At 53.8% G+C, this 22,137-nt stretch overlaps 6 protein-coding genes across 6 annotated transcripts; 4 read left to right on the top strand and 2 right to left on the bottom strand.

Annotated features, from left to right (window-relative positions):
- Nucleotides 1-5,894: 5,894 nt before the first annotated feature.
- Nucleotides 5,895-8,235, bottom strand: N7462_005944 (uncharacterized protein; the record flags this gene model as incomplete). Its single annotated transcript, XM_057077662.1, has 2 exons — nucleotides 5,895-7,586; nucleotides 7,780-8,235. 2 exons carry the CDS (start codon nucleotides 8,233-8,235, stop codon nucleotides 5,895-5,897), a joined length of 2,148 nt encoding a protein of 715 aa, XP_056933242.1.
- Nucleotides 8,236-9,151: 916 nt separating this feature from the next.
- Nucleotides 9,152-10,970, top strand: N7462_005943 (uncharacterized protein; the record flags this gene model as incomplete). The annotated part of the gene is made up of 5 exons (XM_057077661.1): nucleotides 9,152-9,339; nucleotides 9,887-10,113; nucleotides 10,177-10,208; nucleotides 10,260-10,361; nucleotides 10,677-10,970. 5 exons carry the CDS (start codon nucleotides 9,152-9,154, stop codon nucleotides 10,968-10,970), a joined length of 843 nt encoding a protein of 280 aa, XP_056933241.1.
- Nucleotides 10,971-14,303: 3,333 nt separating this feature from the next.
- Nucleotides 14,304-16,112, top strand: N7462_005942 (uncharacterized protein; the record flags this gene model as incomplete). The annotated part of the gene is made up of 1 exon (XM_057077660.1): nucleotides 14,304-16,112. One exon carries the CDS (start codon nucleotides 14,304-14,306, stop codon nucleotides 16,110-16,112), a length of 1,809 nt encoding a protein of 602 aa, XP_056933240.1.
- Nucleotides 16,113-16,135: 23 nt separating this feature from the next.
- N7462_005941 (uncharacterized protein) lies at nucleotides 16,136-17,275 on the top strand (the record flags this gene model as incomplete). Its single annotated transcript, XM_057077659.1, has 1 exon — nucleotides 16,136-17,275. One exon carries the CDS (start codon nucleotides 16,136-16,138, stop codon nucleotides 17,273-17,275), a length of 1,140 nt encoding a protein of 379 aa, XP_056933239.1.
- A 693-nt stretch (nucleotides 17,276-17,968) lies between these two features.
- N7462_005940 (uncharacterized protein) lies at nucleotides 17,969-21,325 on the bottom strand (the record flags this gene model as incomplete). The annotated part of the gene is made up of 1 exon (XM_057077658.1): nucleotides 17,969-21,325. One exon carries the CDS (start codon nucleotides 21,323-21,325, stop codon nucleotides 17,969-17,971), a length of 3,357 nt encoding a protein of 1,118 aa, XP_056933238.1.
- A 319-nt stretch (nucleotides 21,326-21,644) lies between these two features.
- Nucleotides 21,645-22,052, top strand: N7462_005939 (uncharacterized protein; the record flags this gene model as incomplete). The annotated part of the gene is made up of 1 exon (XM_057077657.1): nucleotides 21,645-22,052. One exon carries the CDS (start codon nucleotides 21,645-21,647, stop codon nucleotides 22,050-22,052), a length of 408 nt encoding a protein of 135 aa, XP_056933237.1.
- Between the last annotated feature and the right edge of the window lie 85 nt (nucleotides 22,053-22,137).

The following is a 22,137-nucleotide window of genomic DNA, read 5'->3' as shown; positions in this document are numbered from 1 at the left end:
TCGTATAGCGTTGAATATGGCACGTTATAAACGGCTGCTGCTTTGCGTATAGATAGGGTAGGATCCTTTTGAATAGCATCAATTGCTAATAGGATCCTACCCTCCCTAGCTGGCGATTTTGAGCGTTGTTCAGAACGTTTTGGTGGCATGGTGTGTAGTGGAAGATAGTAGGTGACGCGTGGGATGCGCGTTTTGGATGGGGTGACCGGAATGCTAGTGTGACCGGAACGCTAGTGAAATACGTTAGTTAACGTGTTTCACTAGTGAGTCGCCACCACTAGTGAGTCGCCACCCTCACCACCTACTACTTTTTGAAAACACTATTTTTCCACCAAAACGCCATATATTTAATTCAACTATTTACTAGGGCACCGAGTAATCTTATGACCTATATTCCCACATCCAGAACATTGAAATACACGCTTAGTAGTAGGCCTAGAGACCTTAGTAGGCTGCTGAGGAAGCTCTGCATCATCGTTTTGAATAGCTTCAACGCTTGCTGGCAACGTTGAATCTAGAGATATAGATTCGCCGACCGTAGGATCTTGCTGCCTAGATATCTGGCGATTAGACCGTGTGCGTTTTTGACGCTTCTTCTCGTTGAATCTATATAGTTGCCGAATCTCCTCCGCTTGTAAAACAGTGTTGTGAAACGCTAGTTCAGCACCTTTGATTAATTGATCTAGCGCTCTCTCTGTAGGGCTTCCTGGCGACTATGAGCGCCTATATAGTAGAGCTTTGATAGATGAAGCTTGCTTGCTAAGCTGCTTAATCGTATGTGGCGTAGTAGGCACGAAAGCGCTACTCCTACTACTAGGCCTACTAGTAGTAGGTGTAGGTGTTCGAAGCGATATATTAAGCTTCGATAGGACTCGGTCGGCATCTAGCGGAACTAGGCCGGCGCTGGCGAAGCTTGATTGTATAGTGCTAGGTAGGAAGGCTTCCTGGCGTGCTAGGGTATAGGATTCTAGGAAGTCGAGCTTGTCGATATGGTTATATCCTAGGCGAGCTTGGGCCTCGATTAAGCGACCGTATGAGCGCTTTAGGATAGCAAAACATCCTATATCTAGCGGCTGTAGAAGATGTGACGAATGCGGCGGCATACAGAGTGGTATAACGTTATTTTGCTGGCAGATTTGGTCGAATTGTGGTGTTAGATGGCTTCCATGACCGTCTAATATTAACAACCGATATTTGCCTTGCGTACGACTAGTAGTCGCTGGAATAAAGAGCTTTTCTAGCCAGCGTAGGCCTATATCGTCGGTAGTCCAACCGTTCGGTGATACTTCGATTCGCCAGTCTTTCGGTAGGTTATCAAACCAGCTAGCAATATAAACCTTCCCTTTGAATACTATACACGGCGGAAGCGAGTAGCCGGTTGCTGATATAGATTCAATTGCTGTTACCCACTCCCGATTTCCAGGTTGTAGTAGAGGCTTCCGACCGTATAGATCCTTCCGTGTAACGATTCTAGTAGTAGATATCAAGCCTATTGCAAAGCCTGTTTCATCAAAGTTATAGATATCGTTAGGAAGGATCCCGTTTTCATCAATTGTACGCTCTACTAGTCTAAACTACGCGCGTAGACTAGTAGGATCTTCGTTTTGCGCACGTTGATAGTCGTAGCGTCTAGAGAAGCGTGTGCAAAGCTCTGGTCGACGTTTAATATAGCGTGTTACCCAGTTAACACCTATATTAGGAGGTAGGAGAGGAGGGAAGATATCACCACGCGCTACTAGTAGAAGATTTGCCATATCTTTAATATGCGAAGGCCTAGGGGAAGCACCACGCGTATCAAGCGATAGGATCCACTGGCAAAGCGAATCCTCTTCTTCTTGTGTCAGTTTAAGACGTGGTGATCGTGTATCCTGGCGATAAAGCTTGCCAGCAAGCCTATCGCGTAGTGTTGACCGAGGCACGCTATATAGCGCTGCGGCTTGCGCAGTTGAGCTTACTGAGCCATTTTGAATAGCTTTGATAGCGAGTAGTATCCTACCCTCCCTATCTGGCGATTTAGAGCGCTTTTGGGAACGTTTTGGTGGCATGGTAGGTGGTGGAAGGTGGTAGGTAGAAGATAGGGACGCGTTTTTTGATGGGGTGGCGACTCACTAGTGGTGGCGACTCACTAGTGAAACACGTTACCCTCACAGCGTGCTTACGTCAGTAGTTTAGCTTAACTAACTTATCAGGACCTCTACTGAGGGAATAGGAATATCATCTTTACATCTCACACCCTCGCTTGCACCACAAATAAAGGGAAACATGAAGGATCTCAGGATACTTTCTATATCTAACCACCGTCTAAAGCCTGCACCGAGTTTTATTAGATCAAAATCGGCTCTATCAAGCATTATCAGGTCTAAGTAGGTTGTGATAAGTGATAAGTTTCCGCAAAGCCGAATTTAGTTGATAAACAATCACTTTCAGCTCTTCTGTGACCATAATTGAATAGAACCGTGGATTTCTTTTTCAACCTTTTACACTCTTGAAGCTGTTATAGACTATGATAACATTGGTGACTGTTATATTTGTAACATCATTCGCTACATTGAGCCTATCAAACTCCAGTCCCACATCTGCAATACGATGAGCAACTTCATCTTCTGTCACGACTAATTGTGGATCCATTGGACCACTGTTGTTCCAACAATATAACAGCATATTTGTTCTTGCGGGAAACTCGATACTGTAGGTTCCGCAGGATCCAAATCGGTCGTATTGGCTAGGAGATGCTCTTGCGGAAGGATCTCCATCAGGACTTGAATTGAGCTATTCCCTGGCTTCCAGCAGGATTGTTCAAAATTTCGGCATCCTCTACCGTGAGGTATTTTCCATAGCTAAAAAAGAAGTATTCCAACGTTTTCTCCCGTTGGTAACTGATATATCATAATTCTTCAAGCAAAGAGTTAGACTGCATTGGGTCACATTTTGAACACAATGCCATTCCTTGGGTCTTCACCAGGCTGAGTCCGATTGAAATCGAATTTAGAGCTAGTATGAGCGACTTTGACCACAGGAAACGGCACCCCTTTGTATCTCGTGTCCACAGAATCAAGGTCACTGGAAACCTGCCAGGCAGTTTCGGAAGAAAAACCCATCTTCTGGGTTTTTGTGCCCGCCTATACTTTCGTCAATGCATCAGCCCGTTTGACTGTTTCCTGGTATGTTGTGTCAACCGCCTCATTGACAGCGACATTGGTATCGGAAGATGTGCTCAGCTCAAGTACCACGCTACAGGATCCTTTGCCAGAGGCTGGATATCCACTCAGCATTGGCTCATGACACTTGAGCGTGGCCTTTGATATGATATCTGAACATCGACTGCAGAGTCCCACAGATTGAAACGTAAGAAATGTACAGTTACCGGATGGGCAAACTGGGTCAAAAGAAAAGTTTGATTTCCAGACCCCTAGATATATTGCGGTCTCGAGGTCATTCAGGCCAGGAAGTGTAGGGGAATAGTATCGCAATTGTGGTCCATGTGCACCGGGGTCTCTTTGGTCTGTTCGGTGGTATAGCTCACCAGCTGTTGAATAAATGGATCAAAAGCCAACGTGCAGATGATAACTATCGCACCAATCGAATACAAAGATCGGCCTTGATGCTGTAAGAATATTAGCAGTGAACCTAGGGGCCCACGGGTAGCGCTATCAAATGTCTGTATATTCAGCAATTGCCGAGTGATCGGTCCCTGGATCCATATCCATTCAGTTGACTGGTGGCCTCACCCTCAACAAACAAATCCATTGATGATTTGCACGCGATGGCAAAAAATGAAATCATTATATTCAGCGAGAGTCCGTGTACCATTTCCGGTTGCTCTTTTGTATTGTATGCAAAGAGAACACTGCATATTGCGAGAAAACAGCCAAGCGCAAAGACCATGAGAGAAATTTCGCATATCCAAGTATCAAAAGTTAGCCGTTGCCACCATTTCGGTCGCCTTCTGTCGATATCGTGTTTTGTTGGTCGTTGGGGGTTGGTCCGGTTGGTCCGAGAGAATATCATGTCTTAGCTAGTGTTCGAAATGACTGAGTTCTCCAATTCCATTAAACAAGCGTGGGCCGCAAGAAATTTGAACCTGAGTACCGACTAGTGATTCTGTCCAAGAAAAGACCAACGATTGAAGTACGCCAAGGGAGATAGTTGTGCAAAGGGGACATCCCAAAATTCAAGTTCCATCCAAGGCCCTTCCAAGCTTACGCGCAAAAGACATATCTAGGTATGCATACATATTTGCTATATTATGACTAGCAAGACCTTAGGATACTGATGGAGAAAGGGGGAGTCGGGGGCGAGGGCGATCGGAAAATGTAAGCACCCCTTATAGTTCTACTCTGATATAGTCAAGCCCATTTTGAGAATGAACACATGATATTATTATAGTCAAAGAGACACTTGTTAGAAAGCCATCTGGCTAGTTGCTAGTAGGCAGCTGTCTTGGCATAAGTTGTAATGACTCACTATAGGATCCTAGGGATTATTATTTCATTCTCGCAAGGAGCGACATCTTTATTGTGAAATCGCATTTGAACATGTTCCTACTATGAAAATATTTTCCAGAAAGCGTCTATGGTATGCTGAGCGATCAAGAGAAACGACAGTCAGAGAGGTAAACGCCGATAACAGATTTGATACAAAGCAAACCTATCTCACAAATTGATTGAGTTTGAAAAGCTTTCCGGAATATGGATGGAATACGTCGCCGCTACAAGGAAAAGGCAAGTTGATTATAAATAAAAGTATCGGTTTCATATCGAGTTGAGTGAATTGGGTCATTATCTCTGGTTTTATCGATAATGGCTGAGAAATACTTGATCAAGATGTGAGCCCAAACTTGGAAATACTCTTATTTATAATCATACGAACAATATTTACTGCCACTACACTAGAAGGTCCCTAGAAGATATTGAATCACTCTGGGACTAATATCACGTACTTATATCCTCAAGCGACTTCCATATCTTATATAACGCTGAATTATTCCCTGAGTTATACCTAGATATGTACGCTGCGGAATCATATAAATACTCCACAAAGCATAGTCTCTTTCTATGATGCGCCCCCCGGGGAGGGGGGGGGGGGGGGGACTTGCAGGTTCTGTACATGGGCTGCTAGTTGAGCGAGCTCCTACTGTTGCTGATATGGACGTCGCATTCTCCTCGGCTCAAAGAGCCTTGAACTACCCAATGCTCCCGCGCTGACCAGCCGGGCTTTGGCTAGCAAATCCCGGATTCGGGGTGCCATTCGAGCGCATAGAAATTTCGTTCCGCCTTTCGAGCAACCGTATTGTACTAACTGTTTCAATGGCCAGCTATTGCTCTATATTTTCAGCTCCTAAATCTGGCAGACCGTATGCCAGCGCATCTCGCCTGGTCTGGACAGGACCAGACGCAGGGGCAGACCGCGTGAGGCTGTGATGGCACCTGCAGGAACAGAAACGTGGGGCGAGTGGCGCACACTCGGATGGTTCCTGCCAAGACGGGCCGAGCCGACATACCTGGTACATTACAATACATACAATACGAAACGTATTGGATGAGAGGAGCGTAAATACGGTGTATCACAGGGCTAGAACTTCAAGGGCTGGCTTTCATTCAACGGTATGGAGTACTTCATGACTCTATGCAAGACAAGGCTAGCGTCATTATATAACTCATTCTTGGTATGGCGCAATGAAAGCCTAGTTTGCACTGAGATGTACGCATTGTAAGCTTCAAGGCCTGCCCATCAATCAATCTAATAATATTTGACCTAGAACGATAAATGACCCCCGTGTACTATCTGTTAAACCTGAGTGAAATTATTGCTGAGACTAAAGCCAAAGAAAGAGAGAAAGAAAAAAGTATCATTCAACGCAACAGTTCTTTACTACAATACAAGCACCCCGTCATTTAACCCGGGCCACGACGTCCCGGGGGGCCATGCGGTCTTGGTTTGTCAAAGTCAGGAGGTCCCGGAGGCCCGTGGGGCCCGTGGGGTCCTGGTCCATGCCGTCCTGGCTCATGGAAGCCGGGAGGGCCACAGTCATCAGGAGGGCCCGGAGGGCCGTGGGGCCCACGAGGACCTGGAGGGCCTGGAGGACCATGATGGCTAGGATGACCCGGCGGACCACGGGCCCCCCGAGGAGCCCCAACACCGTCGAAAAACTCAGAGGGACCTTGCCCAGAGGGCTTACCAGGAGCAGGAGAGAAGCTTGTCGGGGAATCCGGTGTGGGCAATGACTGGGGAAGACGAGTAGGGGACTGGTTGGGAGAGGACGCCTGCGGGGAAGTAGGCCCAGGGGAAGGATTGGCTGCAGGGGAGCTGGTTCGAGGGGTCTGGACAGAAGTGGGAGTGTCCGAAGTGGACATGGGCTCACTTGATGGAGCCTGGGGAAGATCGGGCACTGGGTTAAGGGCAGTGGTTGGGAGGGTAGCTGGGACAGAAGCAGGAACCGGGTTTGAGCTGGCAGCGGGAGCTGGAGCCGGAACTGGAGCTGTATCCGGAGTAGGAGACAGGGCTGCAGCGCTAGGGGGTGTGAGGGGAGCAGTAGTAGGCAGTTTTGGGGCCGATGGGGCAACAGGAAGCTTGGGAACTGGAGCAGCAGGAAGCTTAGGAACCGAAGCAACAGGTGGAGCCGAAGGAACAGGAGGAAGCTTGGGAGCCACTGGAGCAGCTCGAGACACGTCTGGTGCTGCGACAGCATGAGATGATGGTACTTGGGAAGGTCGAGTTGACGGAGGACCAAGAGCTGGAGCCGGTGCGAAAGAAGGAATCGAGGGAATGCCCGGGCGCGGCAGCGGCAGCGGCAGCGGGCCCGTAGGCGGGGCCGGCAGCCCAGAGGAGGGTGGAAGCGGGCTCGCGACCGCACCCATAGTTGGAACCACAGGGGCTGCCGGGAGGTCCTCACAGGAGTCGTGGGCGTTGGGCGGGCGCAGCCAGCCGCCGTCAGCGCGGATACGCTCCAGGGTGTCCCAATGCTGGCGGGCGTGGCTGGCGGCGACGTCGGCAGCCACGCGGGCCACGCGTTCACTCGCTACAGCGGCATCGATCTGCTGCTGCAGCTTGCGGGTCTCGTCACTGCGTGCTGTGAGGCTACGGTCTAGTCGGTCTGCGCGGGCCTGCTGGACCGCAACGTCGCTTTGAGCCTGGCGGAATTTGGCCTCTGCATCTTGCAGCGCTGTACGGGCCTGCTGCAGTTCCGTTTGAGTACTGCCTGCCTGCGTCTGTAGGGAGGCATACGCGGATAATGCAGCGCCCAGCTGCGCGAGAGCGTCGTCGCGCGCGGCAGTGGTCGAGGCAACAGTGCCCTTCAACTCTGCAACAACTGCCTGCAGCTGCGCGATACGGGGGTCCTCCTGGGCGCTCCCGGCCAAGAGCTCGGCCAGCTCTGCGCGCTGCTGCTGGATGACCTGGTCATTACCGTCCAGCAATTGCAAAATCTGGTCGTAGGCCGTCTGCCATGCTACAAGCTGCCTTGCCAGCTCCTCTTTGGAGTGCTCCAGGCCTGTCTTGGACGCAGTCAGGTCGTTCAACTCGCTCGTCAGCTCTGCCTCGCGGGCTTCGGCATCATTAGCGCGGCGCGTCTCTGTCTGCACGTCCTGCTGTAATCGGGCGCGATCAGCATCAAGAGTTCGGTTTGTGTCGGTCAGGTTATAGAGCTGCTCCGTGAGAGTGCGAATGCGATCATCGAGAGTTTTCCTGTCATTCTCCCAAGTGCCCACGAGGGTTCCGCGGTCGCCGGAGATCTATTTTGTCAGATGATAGCCTCAAAACAAGATAGAAATGACCATTTACCTGGTGCGCCTGTAGCGCCATCCATCCAAGGCGCTCGACAAAGGCGTCCGTCCAGGCCACCAGCTCCCCCAGCTCCTCCGGGAATGGCAGCATCTCTGGGGCGTCGGGAAAGAGTGGCGGGCGAACATGTCTCTGGCAATCGAAGCTCCGCGCCACAAGAGGATCCCCGGGTAGTGCCCGGGCCTGGTCGAGGTCGAGGGATGCCGGAATTTGGCTTGGAGGCTTGGGAATTGTAGGTATCATAGGGGCTGTTCCAGGCACCCTTGGACCTACTCCGGGCAGCGTAGGCAACTTGCCGTTCGGGGCATCCGCCCTGGAGGGCAAAGTCACCGGCGGCTTCCTGGGTGTCGTAGCATTTGGCTCCTCCGGTCTGGGAGTTTCGTCAGCAGGAGTCTTGCGCTTGCGGTCTCGGGAGTCTGACGTTTCGAGAGCTCGGGGGTCTCCAAAGGAAGGCATGATGATGCGATATCACACACACGCACGCATGTATACACACGTAAACATGTATGTTCACTTCCATATGGTAGACTGCAAGCCCATTTAAACTACGCTGCAGGCCCCACACGTCGGCAACACTTGCCTTGGCAAAAGCTTCGCATCGTCCTGGCAGGCGCATGCGTGTACAATGGCGAGCTGAAACTCGCAATTTGGGGAGTTGTTTCGCGATGATACCCATACGATGAAATACAAATACACGAAATGGAACGCCACCACAGCTCGGCGTCACCGAACTATTGCTTGTCCATAAGGCTGATTTGTTAGTCGTGGCCGCCGGAGGATTTTCATTCTAGTTCTATCACAATTCAGGAGCCAATGTCTCAGAGAGACACTCACTTTTGGAGATAAGAGATAATCCGTGGAGATTATTAGCGAGGCTCTTTTATCCAGACATGACAATAACCAGTGGCTAGAATAGAATGTTTTTGGTTTCTACGGACTTTCCGGCCGAGACCCACACGGCCAATTATGGTATATTCTGCCCGCCGAAAGCTTTAGTTAGCACTACGACTGTCGGGAAGCCCCGGTCTTATCTTGTGGTAATTGTGAAGTAATAGATCTATAATATTGCTAGATGTACACCTTGGTGATGGTGAGGCCACAGAGGAGTGAAAATGGAAATTAGTGCATCTATACACACACGTATAGCTATCAGGCTATTTCCTGCCATGCGTTTCTAGTAGGCGGTGAGGCCGGTGAAGTAGGGCTAAGGAGGGAGGGAGCAAGAACATTGGCTATTAATCACTGTAGACGTCTGTGATATATGCATTCTACTCAGATCATCTGAAAACGCCACTACATACAAATATACTACGAATCTTACACGCTGACCATAACCTCCGGAGGCCGGAGGAAATACTCGTCCATATCATCAATGTACTCCTTCGGCGGCGCACAACAGTCTACCAGATCCCCCCAGCCCGCGTTGGGCTGCATCGTCGGCGCGTGCTGCGTTCCAAACGCTGGCTGGTCTGCCACGATCTGCGCAAATGCCGAGAGCGCGGTTGCGAGATTCACTGCAGTTCCTCCCTGGTGCCACGTTTGCTGTATCGAGGCGAAGGGGTCTGTTTCTGTCTGCTGGGGAGTGCTCAAGGGCTTCAGGGTCTGCGGCTCAATCTCTGAAAGGGACAGATCACCTGTTAGCTCGGAGGTACGACCAAAGAAGTCTGCTGTCAGTTCGGGGAGCTTGTCTGGCGATAGAACTGGTTCTGGCGGTACCAAGCGCACGCCCATGGTGTGTTCGATCGTCTGGTTGTCCGACGGCTGCAGCTGGCTCGTTTTGTCCTCGGAGTCTGTAAATGTCAGCACCAACCATCATAGTAGGATATATAAACCCGTATGCACTTACATTGACCCCAAATGGACGCAGGAATCATCTTGGTGAGCTTCTGCATCTGGAAATGGGCTCCCGGATCAGGAGTGATAGTGAAGTCAATAGTCGAAGTGATGGTCGACTCTGTGAGCTGCATTGGCCGGCTGTAGATAGACTTGCTGCCTGTCATCTCGTCCATACCGGCAAATGTAGCCGTGTTAATGGGCAAACGGCTATAGACGGCCATCGCGAGTGTTCCTGCACGAACCTTGGATACGGCTGTCTTTGACTTCGTAGTGTCGGGAACGAGACCGCCCTCAATAGCCAAGATGTGGTCGTTAGCACCTGGCGAGCCCTTGGCCAGCATATCCCAGAATGCTTCCAGTGTCACGGGCGGTGGCGGTGGATCGGACGCGCCGAAGGAGACCTCGAAGCTCATCACCCAGAAGCTAAAATGTGCCGTACCGGCCATCGCGGGACCGTGCAGATCCAGGTCCGCCCCGAGGCTAAGACTGAGCTTCTTGGTTAGCCGCCAGACCTTGAGCTCGTAGCTGACACTCGCCATGACACCGACGCTGGCATTGTAGTGGAAGGGCTCAAACTCGACGAGGAAATCTGCGTGGGCGTCAAAATGTGCCGACAGCTTGTCTAGGGCAAATAACACCTCCAGTTTGCCCCCGAACATGACCGCCGCGGGTGTGATGGCAAAATAAGCCTCGCCGGTGATGTTGATATGCTTGTCAAATTCCCAGGAAATGCTCAGCCGCTGCGGGTTCGGGTAGTGTGCCGGCCGCACGAAGGCCCCGTTGAAGCCACCGACTGTAAAACACATGTCGCCCGGATGGGCAGACCCGCTGCCCCAGACGCATAGAGCAAAGCCGCCCTGTGGATGACAGGCGTGGCTCAACAGGAAAGACCGTGAGCTGATTGTGCCCTGCACCAGCAGTGTGCTGTGTCCAAAGTCCAGCGTCGCTGACAGCCCGAAATCTAGCAGGGCAAATGCCTTATCCGCCGAGGCTGTTTGTGGTACAATCGCAGTTGCATCACCAAGGAGAGTTAGCACGACGTCATCCGACGTTAGTTGCAGCGCCAGCACTGCCGTGACGTCGATGACCTCGAAGGCACGCATCTTGAGCCCGGCCGCCAACCACAGGGCGCCCGACTGGGGCACGATAGTGCCGCTGTCGGTGAAATCTGCCAGCGTCTTCAGCGGGTCGCTGGCGCCCTCGCTGGACATGGTCAAGAAGGGGAAGTTAGTGACCTCTTCAGGCTTGGGCATGTTGACAAAGGAGTGGTAGCCGAACCCGCCGGAGATACCGCGCAGCTCGGCGAATTCAAACTGCATCAGCGGGCCTGTCAGGGCGCCAAATACGAAGAATGAATCGAGAGAATCATTACTGCCGCCGTCCTTCGGCTTGGCCTCGCTGTAGGCGCCCACAGCGGCAAAGTTGTACTTGGAAAGGCCGATTATCACGCCTCCAGCAAAGGTGGTTGTCTGCGTTGTATCAGAGACTGAGTTCTGCCGCACGAACATGCCTGCAATATGCACCGGATTGCGGTCATATGCGATGGCCAGCCCGTCAAGCGACCAGCTCGGCTCGACGCTGGCGAGACCCGGCAGCTGGGCGTGTGTCAGATCAAAGTGCAGCGCGAAGCCCGTCAGCGACATCTCGATGGGCCCGAGTTTTAGCGTGGCGTTCAGATGGACGGTTAGTGTGTGGCCAGTCATCTGGAGGCCGACGTTCGTGATCGTCAAGGCTTTGCTTTTCTTCGTGATTGCCACTTTTTCGGATGCAGGAGATGTGGATATATCTTGCGCTGAGTCGGTCGGGTCTCCTTCCGATGCTTGAGCCTGATCCTCTACTGCGTCTTTCCCTGAGTGCTTGGTCGAAACTTCCGCTGTATCTTTTGTGTCGTCTTCCGTGTGTTTTGCATCCTCCGTTGCTGGCTTCCCACCAAACACATAGTCAAGTACCACAACTGGCTGACCATCCTTGTTCATTGAGATGGTAAAATGGAATCCCTTCCGTAAGACTATAGTGCTTGACTCGGTCTGCTTGGTGGCCCGGTATTGCAGTTCATTGCCATCCTCATCGAACAGCAAGGCGTTGAGCTGGTTTACGTCGCCCAAGGTGAGGTCCGCACTCGTCCAGAGAAAAGCGACTTGGTCGAACGGCTGCGGTAAGGGGCCAATTAGTGGCACATCACGGACATGTGGGAACTCGTGGATAGAGATGCGCAATAGTCGTTTCGGGGACGCATTGCCGGCTGCGATCTGCGTGAGGTCGATGTGCAGAGACTCCAGGCGAATTTCGAGCCCGAAGACGAGCTGCCCGGCATGTTCAGAGCTACTGGGCGCCCGACCGATGACCAGGGTAATAGCATCATCTTCCAGTTCTGAGAGAGGCACCTCAATGTTCGCCACATAAGGCGGCAGTGCCTCCTCGACACTATCTCCTAATAACTCCTCCAGCAGATCTCCCACTGTAGTACACTGACCAGCAATCTGGCAGGCGCTACTGCGCAGACTTGCCAGCAGTGTCCAGCTGCCTGTGCTCGTGTGCGTCAGCGTGAAGTTTAGCAGCAATCCCCCGAGCAGCAAGTAGCCCTCGACAGTCAAGACGCGCGGACCGGTCCCAAGCGTGTACGTGACGTCCAGTGATGGCAGACTGACAGCAGGCATCATGGCAACAATTGCTGCCCGTGAATTGGCAGGAAGTAGCGCTGCCAAATGCGCAAACTGCAGATTCTTTGCTGTCGCAGCCAGCGCCCACTCACCACCTGCGTAGGTGGCACTTACGCCTAGCTGGGCGGGCAGAAGACCCACGGCGTGTAGCTGCACGATCGCCGCAACGCTGAACTGCAACGAGTCTGCCTGCCCCGGGGTGTAGCGTGCCGAGATCTGCAGCACGGTGTCTTCTGTGAATGGAAGCTCCGGGGGGCCGTCATGGTCCGTCTCCTCGGCGACGCTGCGCGACTGCACGGCCGTCAAGAAGGAGATCTCGGTGGTACCCAGGGTAATCTCGAGCACTTTCAGCTCCTCTGGCAACCAGTGCGGCCAGTGCGCGATTGATATGGAGGGGTGTAGATGTGCGAGGCTGAGGGTTGGACGCGTGGCAGACGATACCGGAAGGAGAATGGCATGGCTCTCCTGTGCCGGATTGAGGCTGTACGCTAAGGGCATCTTGGGTGTGTCTGGACTAATGCCCGCTGGTGTAGACCAGAAGCGGCCAGTGAGCTTGATGGTACGATCGACGACGGACCACTGAAAGCTGAAGATGAAAGCTGACTCTGTGCCGGGGGGAACGCCGAATGGTGTCTCAACTTCGAGCACGACACTGATGTATTGCAGCTTGGAGTGCGCCAGCGTCAGCGAAATTTCACGCCAGTGCACTCTATCAATGCTGAAATTCCCGTTGCCGGCGATGTGGGTGTTGAGATGCTCAGTGAGCGCTCCGAAGCCTTCCTTGACGCCCGGGATGGCGAGCTTCTGTTCCAGATGGTTGACGAACATGTCAATCATCTGGGTAAAGCCGAGAGCTCCCTCATTCTGCAAAGTGAATGTCGTACCGTTATGCCCGAGGAAGACAAAAAGGTCTAGCTCAGCGCTGCCATTGGAAGTTGTGAAGGTGATGGATCCGGCCAGGAAGATCTCACCAGTAATCCTAGCCTCTGCACCCAGTACGCTGAATTTCTGTATCTTCTTGACAGTCGCAGTCATCGTCATGGCGCTGTGCTCGGGTAAATACGCCATCAGGGCTGCAGGAACCTCCGGCAGAGCAAACTCGAGCCGCAACACGAGCTGGCGCTCTTTCGCAAACACCCATAACCCATTGCGCGAGAAGGAAGCTGGGTTCGACTCTCGCAGTTGTACGGGGACGACACGCAGCAGAGCAAGCGCCCAGGGGGAGACATACACGCCAGCCAAGTCGATGAGCGTCCCCACGCACACGGATTGCGCTGGCGAGGAGTCGGCAACGGCGAAGAGCAGGCCAGCCTCATGGTCGAACAACTGTATACCAGACTGTACGTCCACTAAAGCGCCGAACTGGCGTTGGATGAGATCTACTGCCGTGGAAAAGTGCAGGGACAGAGAAGGAGGTCCGTCGGTATGCGCCCCCGGGATGACAAGATCGCATTCGAGCCCTGTCACGACGACGCGGCTGGGATCTGCCGCGGAGCGGGTTCCCGCAAGAGTGACAGCTGGACTGCGTATAAACTTAGCCAGCCAGATGGCGGTGGTGTCTGTTGCAGCGAGGGCTGCCGTGAAGGCTCCCGATGCTGTTCCAAGTGGCTGCGGCAGCTGCCAGGAAGACACAGCATCAAGATACGCCACGCCAGGAGCGCCTTCCGCCAGCGCAAGCTCATTCGTGTCGTCGCCCGGACGAGATTTGATGGCAGCCATGATGATGGGCTATTTGCATCTACTACATGGTGTATGCTCTGTATATACTTCAGAGCGGCCCCGGAAGAATAGTCCATGGCAACTATAAGCGAGAAGATACCGCTAGAAGTACCGCTAGTATCGCCGCTAAAGTACCGCTAGTATTACCGCTAATAGGACCGCTAGTAATCACCGTATCTGTGTCGGAAATACCCGTCATGAAGCATATAATATGCGCAGGACTCGGGATGCTTAAGTAGTAGAGCTCTCCCTGAGGGGAGAGAGGTGGAGGAAGGGGTAGACGGCCACTGCACGCACTTTCGGCGCAAAATGAGCGAAATAATGGTCGACGAGTCCCCCGCGAGAGATTTGAGCAAGCTCGAGATCGGCCAGTACTCCGTCGAGAGCTTCCAGGTGCCGGTCCCCGCGGGCGACTGCTCGATCCACCTGCTGGTAAAGGACCCGCCTGAGTCGACGAACAAGTATTGGGATAAGTTTGATCCTAGCCAGCATGACCTCACGGATGCAACTGGCCTGGGGTATGTGCGCGGCCTGGAGAGACTTGGTACTATTGAGCGGGGCACGATCCTCCGCGCAGTGCTTGTTGATGGGGGCTATGACGGCGACCGACTCAGTGGTGGAAAGGCAGCCAACGCCATCAGGACAGTCATCAAAACCATTGAAACAGACTTTAACATGACATCCCTCAAGTTCGATGCATGGGTGGTCACCCATTGGGACCGCGACCACTATTGCGGCACGCTCCAGATGCTGGTGGACGACCTGACCGATCAGTATCTGTTGCAGAGCATGAACCCGACGGCTACGGGCGCGAAAGACGAACAGCGCATTAAATCGACGTATTTTAAGTACGAGGCTGGGGAGCCGACCACAATAATGTATTGCCCCGTCTTCGAGTTGACGGACGAGCAGAAGGAAGAGAAGGAGGAGAAGCAGAAGAAGAAAGAGGAGAAGCAGAAGGAGAAGGAGCAAGCGAAGGCGAAAGCGAAAGAGGCCAAGCAGGCCAAGCAGGGGAAGCAGGGGAAGCAGGCGATGCAGGCGATGCAGGCGACGAAGGTGACGGAGAGCCCAAGCACGGTGGTGTCAGACTCGCCACACTGGCGACTCCGACGATCCGAGCCAGAGAAACAGCCAGAGAACCAGATCCAGGTTGAAAAAACGGGGCAGGCCAACTTTGTCGACGTGATGGTGGCCTTCAGGGACGTGCCGGAGCCGAATCGAGGCGCGCGGACTGACGGGGAAGACGAGGAAGACGGGGAAGACGGGGAAGAGGCGGAAAGCGAGGACGAGGAGAAGAGGAAAAAGAAAAAGGGAGGGAAGAAGCAGCAGCAGAAGGAAGACAAATCCAAGGGTTCCAAGTTGGAGCAGAAAGTGAAGACCAAAAAGACGGCGCAAGAGCAAAAGGATGCGGCCCTCAAGCACATCTATCGCTCGCTGAATCGATCGCTCACCAAGAATCCCGTGGACGCGCATTGGCAGCCGCGCATCTGCAAAATCGTCGCGGGCTGGGACCAGCTGCGCGGAAGGGACTTCTTCTCCGGCGAGTCGAAGATCGATAACGACGTGGCTTCCATTCCATTCAAGGACCTGGTGAAAGGCATCGCCGGGACACCGGCCTTCCTCTGTGTTGGCGCCGAGGGATACTTGTTGAACAAGGCGCGGGAGAATCAGAACCAGCGGCGTGAGACGCACAAAAAGACCGTCGCCGCGGCCAAGAATAACAGGAAAGCAGCCCAAAATGAGCGTCCACCGGAAACGGCAAAGCCCTGGACGGCGAACGGGGATACGTGGGAGAATTACATCTCGATCATGTCGCTGATCGTGTGGCCGCCCAGCCCGCGGAACGGGGAGAACGGCCGCATCTCGTACTTCTGCGGCGGCGACGCCAACGCCGTGTCCGAGAAGGAGCTCGCCGAATGGTTGGACGGGTATTCCGTGGCGGTCCTCAAAGCCTCGCATCACGGCGCCCACACGGCCACCCCCCGGAGCTGCTCAAGAAGCTGCATCCAGACAAGGTGCTGCTACCGGCAGGCTACGAGTATGGACATCCCAGTGAGTCGGACCCGGTCGAGCCCTCCCCCCTGCTCAGCGACAACTGCGAAATACTCCAAATACTAAATACTCGAACAGATTGGACCGTCATGGCGCTGCTGTTCGCCTATTGGCAATATAACGTCGCCCGACTGGAAGGCCAGCCCGATGCACTGACCAAAATCGAGAAGCTCGCCCTGCCTCTGCGCTTCCCCTACTACCTGGAAAGTCGCAATTACAAGCGCAAAGACAGTTCCACGCTGCTGAGGCAGGTGGACTTGAATCCCAGCAACGTGCCGAACTATACGGACCTCTTCGACAAGTTCAAAAAGTCATCAATGGAGACAAGCAGCCCGCAGCTGACCCAATGGATGAACCAAACGTACAATGAGGGCTTTTTCCGCGAATTGAACGTTGCCGACGCGATCATTCTGTGCAAGAAGATCGCTGGCGTTGCTGACAAGGCTGGCAAAGCTGACAAACTGGCGGACGTCAAGTTCCTTGAAGGGCAAACTAAAGACGAGGGGTGGCTGAAGCAGTTAAATTCAGATGTTGAAGAATTCAAAGGAATATTGACTGGCAAGACTAAAAAGAAGGAAAAACGGAAAAAGAAAGATGACTCGGAGTCCAAGAAAAAGCCCAAGAAAAAGCCCAATTTCGACGAAGAGGTCAACGAGTTCCGCGACCTGCGCATCCAACAGTATCTGGCCATCATGATGCTGAAAGAATATTGGGGATTCATCTCTAGCATGGACGCGAACTATGGACGCAAGCAGCTCGGAAAACCAGGCTACAAGCAGCCGCGGTACCTGTGGACGCGCTCGTGCGACAATACATTGCTCGATGGGCGTGTCGTCCCTTTTGTATCCAATCAGGAAGGTTTACCCATCCGAGAGGAGCCCACCACAAATCCGAATGGCAGCGTGACTATGCAGATGAATATCGAGGTTCCCAGCATTTCCCCTCTGTCCCAGGAGCAGGCTGCCGACGAGGGCCAGCAAATTCAAGCCAAAAACTTGTCGGATTTCATAGATGCGAATCTTTCCATCGTGATTGATGAATTCGATTGGTCTGACGAAATTCGGAGCGAGGGTGACTACAGCGAATCGGAGACCGAGGAAGACAGCAAAGAGGCGAGTCTTATCAGTGGCCGTCGCGGATGGGTTGGGGGAAAAGACATTTCGAAAACTCGCGTGGTCGAACGGGGCGAAACTGAGCGCTTAGCAGTACGGACACGTAAATTTCGATAGTCATCACCAGGCAAGAATTCCTCTGAAAACTAGTGATCGGAAGGAAATGTCTTTTAAGGGCAAGGCAGATGAATAGACTGAGTAGGACAAAGTATTTAGTGAAAATTCAGTCTGCTCCCAAGGTATTTTCAAATGATTATTACACTATACAGATTGCCTTGAGTATAAGGCGAGGTATTGTGAGCGATGAGGAACCTGAATCTCCATACGTATGCTTAAACTACTTTTAACCGAGATCAGACGAGAGTGTCTATCTGAGATCAAACCTATATATTTGACTTAAGACGAGATTCTCATTCTATATATTGCACTGCATATGGGAAAATGTGCTTGCATTGGCCTTTCGAATACAAGTACCAACAAATAACCTTGGGTGAAGTATACACGAATTTAGGTTTTGGTTGTGATTATATTGGTTCTGAGGATGAACTCTATTATCAAACATATCATTCGTGATCTCAACTGCATCCACATATCCCGTAGTAGAACCATACTGGGAAGCTTCTCAGCATGCTACGTATTGTACCAGCAAGGATTTAATCCCTTTCTGAACATACTGGTCTAGCTAATGGGACATTGACTACAAAAACAGAAGTATCCTCTCGAAAACTGATTATTCTGATTTTGTAGATCGATAGCTGTCAATATGGCTAACACTAGCCCTTAACTCAGGATGGTCAGGGTTCAGGCTTATCAGCCTACCCATTCACACTGCTCCTTTGTCACAGCGACCACCGAGTGCACTGTCCCCGCGGCCTCAAAGACGCCCTCCTCAGAATCCCGCCGGTACTCCTCCTCAACCAGAAGGAGTGTTCGTTCACAGGCGAGAGGGTTGATCGCCATGCCGTACAGCACAAAGCTCAGCTGTGGATGCTGCACCAGCCGCAATGGGCGCTTGTCGCGCATCGGCGTAATGGTCACGGAGAGGAAGTCCTGATCGTGCTCATCAGCGGCGTCTGCAACTGTCCAGCTCCCGTCCAGGTTGACGCGGTGTCGTTTGCCTGTCGTAACGCGCGAGGCGAGCGTCCAGCACCGGCCGGGGCCGACCATCGTCATGTGCGGTCGTGTCGTCACGGGGAGTAGTAGGTTGGTATTGATCTGCCCCATAGGTATGTGCACTGTCAAAGCTGCCAGGAAGATGTCCTGGCGCACTGTCTGGATTGCCGTGATCCCGACAAGGACGTCGAGTGTAATCGACGACCGTCTCGGACCTCCTGCAGGAAAGTGCCGCTGTGGCTGCGGCAACAGCGGCGAGCAGACCTTGGCTAGCTGCGATGTCGTCAGGGGCAATAGGTTGTTGTACGAGGCCGCGTTCTCGGGCACTGTCGGCACAGCCGCCCCGAGGGCCGCCGTGCGGAGCGCCGGCAGCGGCCTTCCATTATCTATACTCTGTACGGGGGAGAACCCCGGCAGCAGAGACGGCCGCAGCTTCCGCTGGGGGAGTTTGGCTGCCTCGGGCGCTGTGGCTTCCGGAGTGGCCTCAGCATCGTTACTTGGTAGGTTTGCCGGCGAGTTGCCGCTACCGGCTGTTTCGTGCTGGTCATAGCTCAGCTGCAGCATCAGTAGCTCGTCGTTGAACTGCACGCCAATGTACGCAGCCGTGGCCTCGGGCTGCTCACCGCGAAATTCATCCGTCAAAACGGCTGTATTTACTGCATGACACGCCTGGACAAAAGCTCCCATGTCAAGGCATCGCGTCTGCCAGTTATAGATATTCGGCAGGTCGATGGGCTCAAACCAGGGCGCGTCGGGCTTGTTGGGCGGCCGCGGCTGGCACTCAAAGCGAGCGGTACCGCCGGGTGCAGTCCACCGGGCGACATTGAGGGCACGCTCAATGCGTTCAGCGGCAGCGGGCTTGCCAAACAGCTTGAATGACAGCTTTAGTTCGTGAGTATTGAGCTGATCGCCGACCGAGAACCGCTGGTGGTGGAATGGCTGAGAGATGATGATGCCTGCTACCGTGTCCGGCGCCACGAGGGCCCCTGGGGTCTGCGACTGGAAGTAGATGAGACTGTCCTCGGCCAGTGCTGTGAAGACTCCCGGCGTTTGGTCCTGTTCCTGCATCACGTCAGTGACCCGCCGTCGGAACTGCTGGATGCGCAGGTTCGGATAGGCGTGAACTAGTGAACTGCGCAGGACCAACCCCCAGCGCGGGCGCCACGCGAGCAGCGGCGATGCGGCAGGGAGTGCTTTTTGCATGCGCTGGACGTAGACATCGAGGCTTGTACGAATCTCGTGCTTGACCGGGTCGTCTACGAGCGTGGAATGGTTTGCAATGCTAAGGGCACCATCGATCAGCGCGTCGGTCCAATTCTCGTCGATATAAAACGTGCGTAGGGCTTCGATGGGTAGTACAGCCGGGTCTGGAAACAAGTAGATGTATGGAATCCCCTGCAGCGCACGCTTGGCCTTGATCCATCGTAGTATGGTAGCCCAATGTGCCGATACGATCGTCGGTGCTGCTGCAGAACTGCCACCCAGCTCATAGTCAGCCATTGCGTTTGCCATGGTAGCCAGCCACGTCCGCACACGGCCCTGCAGGGCATCCAACATAACCGCCGCCCCCGCAGGCGCTGATCTCGGCGCCGCCCGCTCAGCCAGGGCATCTAGGGCGGTAGTCGTCCAACGCTGGACCCCAGCGTAGATATCCGTGGGCACTGGGGGAGTCGGCGCCGGCGTTGGGCCACTTTCTTGACTCCCAAGGGTTGCAAAGGTCTGCTGAGTCTTGGTCGCACCTCCATCGACGGCCTTGGCAGAGATATCGCCGCGCAGCCGCATTATAGCCGCCGTGAAGGCCTTGTCTGCAATTGCTAGGCTGCGGCCGAGCTCCCAGGCGACGCTGTAGCTGATGTCCATAATCCCCGCGAGAGCGTCTAGCTGCTGGAGGCCGCGGCCGCTGGTCGTGGGCGGGCAACGGCCTGGCGACACCCACTGTGGCGTTAGCGGTCCTCGATACAGCGTCGTGGTTGTCTCGCCGCTCATTATATGATGGCGCATAATCGTATATCCTTGCTCTAAACGGCCTGCTAGCCACGTCGCGGAGCTATCGCCGCCCGTGGTCAGTCGGTCAATTACCGGCGAGGGGCGTCGCAGCGGCTGCTTGCTGACGTTCAGCGCCTGCAGGATGTCATGGTAACTGACTGGGTCCGTAGGAGCTGCGCGGTATGTCCATGAATAGAGCGACACCAGAGCGATCTGTTCGACGACTGATGCTAATGGGCGCTCATCGAGGTTGTCTATAATCCCGTCGAGCGAGACAAGATGCACATAAGCAACCTGCGGTGCACCGCTGTCATGAACAGGCGCTGTACGGTGTGAGAAGATGACGCTGAAGGGCTCTGTGCTGCTGCCGATGGTTACCTCGCGTACATGGGCGCAGTATGTGAAGTGCTCCAACGGGACAGCCGTGTCCGGCTGCCGGGGCTGCTGAGGCAACAACGTCTCAAAAGTGTCTTTGCTCAGCACAATGTATGAGGCCGTATCATCGGCCGAAAATGACTCGTGGACGCCCAAATTGGGACAGCGCAGGTGTGAGCCGTCCGCACGATCCGCCTCGGCCAGTGCAGTGACAGAGTTCGTAAGGCTACGTGTCGCCGAGCCTTTTGGCAATGTCGGAGTTGTCGTTTCGACTGTCTTCCCCGGTAGAGATGTGAGAAGCAGTTCATCACTGCTGAAAACCAGCAGTGCCAGCCACGGAGGCCGCCCACTGGGTGCATCCTTGGCCTTCGTTGGGCGGCGCTCCCAGGGGAGATGGGGGTCATTGAACACGATATGCGGCAGGACGCGGGGTGCCTCAGAGGCACCTTCATGGGGATAGAATGAATGGACGTCTTCCGCTGGCAAGGCAAATCGTGGTGCATCCACTGTGAAGGCTGATTTGGTCACCTTCTGCAGATTCTGGTCGCCGCACTTGATGGTCTGCGTAGCGGCCAGCACGTATGGTTCATCCTGTGCAACGAGGCCGGGTGCATAGGACGAGAACAGGCGCATCGATCCTGTCGCAGGGGGATCGGCTGCATCAAGCCCGTCGGGGCTATCATTGTCAGCCATTATGGAGAAGGCGCAATGTCTGCTGCCCCGAATACTGGTATTCGTGTCCGATTATATATGATTTAGGGCTAGGTGGGTACAGTACAGTACAGTACAGTACAAGGTGGCGTTGCCGTACTGGATAGTATCGTATTCTATTACCTTACAGTACCGTACGGACGGCAAAGTCCACCCGATTTAGATATCCAGACTTGCGTCTATGTGAATGAGCTGAATCCTGGTGTCTACACGAAGATAAAGGCGGGTCTAGAACCAGGTCCACAGGCATATCTTAAGGGAATGCCGATCAGCCGTGTTCTTTCCCAGGCTGCCCTCAACAATGTCGTCCACTGCAAAACCCTTGGCTGTATGTATTCCATTGCAGGTCGACGCCTTTGTGCTCAACGAGCCCGTATGCGCCGGCGAGTACGCCCGGATTGCACCTTTTTCATTGCCTGAGTATGGTGCCCTCGGGCCTGGTGCACGCCTAGAGCACGATGTGATCCCGCATCTTGACCTGCACGCTGCCGCACCCGCCAGCATCAACTCTCGCCTCGCCGATCTGGCCTCAGGGACGCCGCGCCGCGACCGACTAGGTGTTTACCTACATTGGACAGTACCCAGGCCCTTCCGTGCCAGTGTTACTTCGTCAATCCCGGGCACTGATCAGCATAATGGCAAGCGCGAGCAGCGCGGTGTGCCAGAAGGATCCGATGTGAGCCCCCCCTCCCCAGATGGAGTATCTTGAGTGATGGCATTTGACGATGAATAGTTTCTCGCAGTCCCAGATCGCTGGGTGGTCATCCGGCGTCTGGTACATAGCACGTCTGCGC

Source organism: Penicillium macrosclerotiorum, assembly GCF_028827735.1.
Source record: "Penicillium macrosclerotiorum strain IBT 26536 chromosome Unknown utg000006l_segment0_segment0, whole genome shotgun sequence".
Taxonomy (NCBI): Eukaryota; Fungi; Ascomycota; class Eurotiomycetes; order Eurotiales; family Aspergillaceae; genus Penicillium; species Penicillium macrosclerotiorum.
The sequence above is the reverse complement of the archived record's forward strand: the minus strand, read 5'-3'. Positions and strand labels throughout refer to the sequence as shown.